The sequence below is a fragment of the Pteropus medius genome, unplaced genomic scaffold (genome assembly GCF_902729225.1).
Source record: "Pteropus medius unplaced genomic scaffold, Ma_sr-lr_union100, whole genome shotgun sequence".
Taxonomy (NCBI): Eukaryota; Metazoa; Chordata; class Mammalia; order Chiroptera; family Pteropodidae; genus Pteropus; species Pteropus medius.
The window spans coordinates 183,067-187,571 of record NW_024346238.1 but is presented as its reverse complement, the minus strand read 5'-3'; the positions used below and the strand labels follow the sequence as shown (position 1 = coordinate 187,571).

General features: G+C 32.1%; 1 protein-coding gene across 1 annotated transcript; it reads right to left on the bottom strand.

The window, feature by feature from the left end:
* Nucleotides 1-2,903: 2,903 nt before the first annotated feature.
* LOC120613087 (olfactory receptor 10AG1-like) lies at nucleotides 2,904-3,863 on the bottom strand. The gene has a single exon (XM_039875717.1). The coding sequence runs from the start codon at nucleotides 3,852-3,854 to the stop codon at nucleotides 2,904-2,906; it is 951 nt and encodes a 316-aa protein (XP_039731651.1). The 5' UTR covers nucleotides 3,855-3,863.
* Between the last annotated feature and the right edge of the window lie 642 nt (nucleotides 3,864-4,505).

Here is a 4,505-nt window from a genome sequence, read left to right as displayed (position 1 = left end):
GTTCTCTAAGGACACATATTTTTCATGTGTCATAAAGTTTTTGATGAAAGAATTTTGTAAAATATAATCACTGCAACGTTCTTACAGATAATTATGGTTAGTTTTCACAAGAACACTCTTCCAGAATAAAACTAGACAACAATGCTTACATTAAATATATAATTTGATGATATATGTATTGAAGCCATTACTTTGACATAACAGAGAATTCAACTATTCAGTAAGGACTCACCAATACCTTTATTGGATCCTGATATATTTGGTGGTTAGAAGTTAGTAAATATTACTATCCAAAATACTGTGATAATTAAAATAAGAAAAAAATAGATGAAAATAATTTTTAATCTTTACTTCAAGAAATGTCTGGAGACCTAGATAACAATCACGTGCCAGCCAAAAAATTCTATGTAAAGTCAGATGACTACTTTTATAAACTACATCTTATATTTTTTTCTAGTTAATCTCAATTAATTCTATAGCTGGTTATAGACAGCACATAAATAATTAAATGAGTCTAGAGTAATTTCTAGCAGCTGCTTTATTGTGAATTAAAAGATTGGGAAGACAAGGGGTAGAGAAATAAAAAAGAAAAAATACAAAGATCTCAAGGAAATTTATAAAAATAAAAAAAGTCCATTCTGACACTTGTTAATTGGCATGGATTTCATAATGATATAAGTGTTATAATATTTTCTTTTAATATTAGCAAAGATTTTACTCTGTTTTATAGTTTATATGTAAATGAAAAAAGATTTGAGTAGCACATTAAAAAGAATTACACTGAAATATAGCCAACACTTCAATTTTGGTGTTTTAATCTTTTCCAAATGTTTCTTCATACTAGGTGGATATTATGCCTCATAATAATCCTAGTGTTCATAGGAAAAAGAGTGCTTTCACCATTTTATTAATTGTGAATTGTTAAAGAAAACAGGGCCCAACTCAAGTCACTATACTAATGCCCAGGTAACCAAATTAAAACTTGTTTAGTTGCAGCTCTGGGTTTCCCAGAAATGAAATCTTAAACTAGTCAATCACAAATCACTTGATGACTTATATGTGGGATATAAAATGTAAAGAATCAAATGAATGAAATAAACAAGCAGAGACTCATGGACATGAACAACAGTTTAGTGTTTAGTTTAGGGAAAAAAGGGCTTGAGGAGACACAGATAAGGGTAAATGGGTCAAATATATTTTGAAAAAGGAAATTTAACTTTGAGTGGTAAACAGTGCAATGTACAGATGATATATTATTGAATTGTACACTTGAAAGGAATACATTTTTATTTACCAATGTTACTCCCAATGAATTTAATAATAACTAAATAAATAAATTCTAAAAAACAGAATCACATGATCAGTGTCAGTTAGATAATCTGCCTGATAACTGTCCCCTGCCCCATTCTCTATGAGGAAAGTAACTAAAAAACTTGCTTAGGATTTTGGTAAAAGAAAGATTAAAAATAAGTTATCTGAACTCATGGGACAGACTATTTTTATAGCTTTGTGACTATTTCAAAAACAAAACTACCAGCTCTACTATCTCTATAATAATCAAAATATTTATCATTACTTTTATCATTTTCAAGATGGTATCATCACAGACCATGTCTAAAAGTCTTACTAGTTAAAACATTAAAGGGAAAGAAATATACACATGTATACTTTAATGAATAAAATACATGTTATTAACAATAGAATATCATGTTAGATAACAGAGCATGGAATGAGTTGATGAAGTAAAATATAATGCCTTTAGGGCAGAAACTAACATTGTGTTATACATGGTGTATAACTGTACCTAAAACTACAGAACAATGTAATTGTCAAAGGAACTGCTAACAGAAGTTGGCAGAGACTGATGCACTAACTAATCTCCTGATGTGAGTTTTGATTTGAGAATCTGGAGTTGGTAGGATTGACATTACTGGTTCTGTTCATAGACATTCATTTTCCTTGATGATATCAGTTCAGAGGCTTAATAATTTCAAAATTATAGTAAGGATTAAAAACATGGATAATTAAGTACAGTAATGTAAATGCAACTGTGGAGTTTGGGTAATCCTGTAAATAACTTTTAACACTACACTTTGAAACTCATAGATATTTTCTTTTAAAAATGTGAATTGGAATAGAGGTAGCTGTGTGGAGTACAGATATGAAAGCGATAAAAAAACTGAAAGCAAATTACTTTTAGGTCATATTGCTAAATAGAACAAAGATATGTGCAAAGCAAACTGGTTGAGACAGATAGGAGTATTCTCTTATATCATGTGCTTTTGTAGGAAATTATTAGATGAGAATTAAGCTAATATAAGCTTTTCCTTTAGTATCATGATTCAAATGATTCCATGGATGTGTAGTAGGTTAAATAAGTAAGCTCCAAATGTTTATTGATTCTCAAAAATGTCTAGATTTTGCCTGGAATCCGAAGTATGTCATAGAAATATTTATTTATCCATTAACTCATTGAATCACTCATTCGAACATTGCTTATTCAAATGCTATTGGCCAGCTCTGTGCTATAGAATGAACACTAATAAATACAAGGGTGAAGATATAGAAAATTATTTAGGCAAATAATCTTATATACTTTTTTAGTATATTTCAGCCAAAAATTTTAATGGATTGAATTCTGTTTTTAGTTTTTATATGGAATATGTGATGCACATTACTATTTCATTCACAAGGCAGGATTATTCTGTAGGCATAAAACACTGAAGGTAGATTAATTTGCCTAGTATATACCAAGCACAGTAAGTTTCAGGTTAGTATTTAAAAGTATCTAAAAGTATATCATAAGCTGGAAGTGATTAACTCCTTAAAAGGGAATATAGAGAAATGAAATGCTTCCCTGATAACTATGTGGCAAGCAGTTAAAACAGTTAAAACTATAATCATCACACTGTTTTTTTAAGTAATAATTTTCTCAGTGCTGTGATGACATCCTTGTTCCTGAGGCTATATATCATGGGGTTAAACATGGGTGTCACTATGGTATAGAAAAGTGAGAGCAGTTTGTCCATTCCTGCAGTTTGATTGGATTTTGGCCTTAGGTAGGCAATGGTAACAGTCCCATAAAATAAAACCACCACTACCAGGTGGGAAGAACATGTGGAGAAGGCTTTCGTCCGTCCGGTGGCTGTTGGCAACCGCAGAATAGTGGAGATGATTTTGCTGTAAGAGGCAAGTATCATTATAAAAGGGATTGCAGCAAATAGCACAGCTACTACATAGACCAAAAACTCATGTATGAAAGTATTCCCACAGGCTAGCTTGAGTATGGGGGGTATGTCACAGAAGAAGTGATTAATTTGATTGGAATTACAGAAACGCAGAGAGAAAATTTGGCATGTTTGTCCGACCTGGACCGGGATTCCACCAATCCAGGCGCCAAAAGCCAATTGAATACATATCTTTTGGTTCATGACTAGAGGATAGTGCAGGGGGTTACAAATGGCCACATAGCGGTCATACGCCATCACCGCCAGGAAGAAACTTTCAGTGGCTCCCAGTATAAGGAAAAAGCACATTTGGGTGGCACAGTCAAGCATAGAAATGCTTCTATCCTGAGTCCAAAGGTCCATCAGAATCCTAGGGAGAGTGACAGACACATAACAAATTTCCAATGAGGAAAAGTTTGCCAAGAAAAAATACATGGGTTTCTGCAGTGCAGGGTCGAGCCTGGTTAGTACTATTATGAGGCTATTTCCAATTAAGATTATTATGTAAACGATGATGAACACCCAAAATAGTAACCCTTGGAGCTGTGGAAACTCATAAAATCCTAGGAGTACAAATTGCATCACTGTGGAAACATTGTCTTCTGCTTTCATGTCTTCATCTCTCATCTGTGGGAATGATTTAATGGGAAGGACAGGTTACTTCTCTTTCTTTGGCTTTTGTTTTCTTATTTATAAAATGAGTATGTCATGTCTTCTGATTTTCCCAATTGTCTATGAAAACAAACCTATCACTGCCAGGAACTCTAAAAAGAGTGCCATGGTGTATTTTTCATGATTATTTAAGATGTATGTGAGAAATAAATTCCTTTTTCTTTTTTTTCTACTACATGTTATTATATGTCTTTGATTCTGTTGATGAGATAATGTGATTTTAGTTTTGCCATTCATCTGAACACCCCAAAATGCAAAATCTGAATTCACGTTCAATTGTAACAATTGTAACATTTCTTCAGCAGACCAGTTTTTCTTCTCACCTTTGACACCTGTTTTCTAGAACATTATGAATTTAATATAAATTTAATTACAGAAACAATATATTGGAAGACATCTAAAATAGTTGTTAGGAATGAATGAAGTGAATTTTTTAAATTGATGGCTTTCCTGTGGTATTTCTAAAGTCTTGTGTAGCTTTGACAGTCTGCATATTTAGACTGTTTTATTAAACAAAAATTGATAAGCCAATCATTAAATATTATGGGAAGTTATTTAATCTTTATTACTATGTATTACAATGTAAGATCTATGAAATCAGCAGTC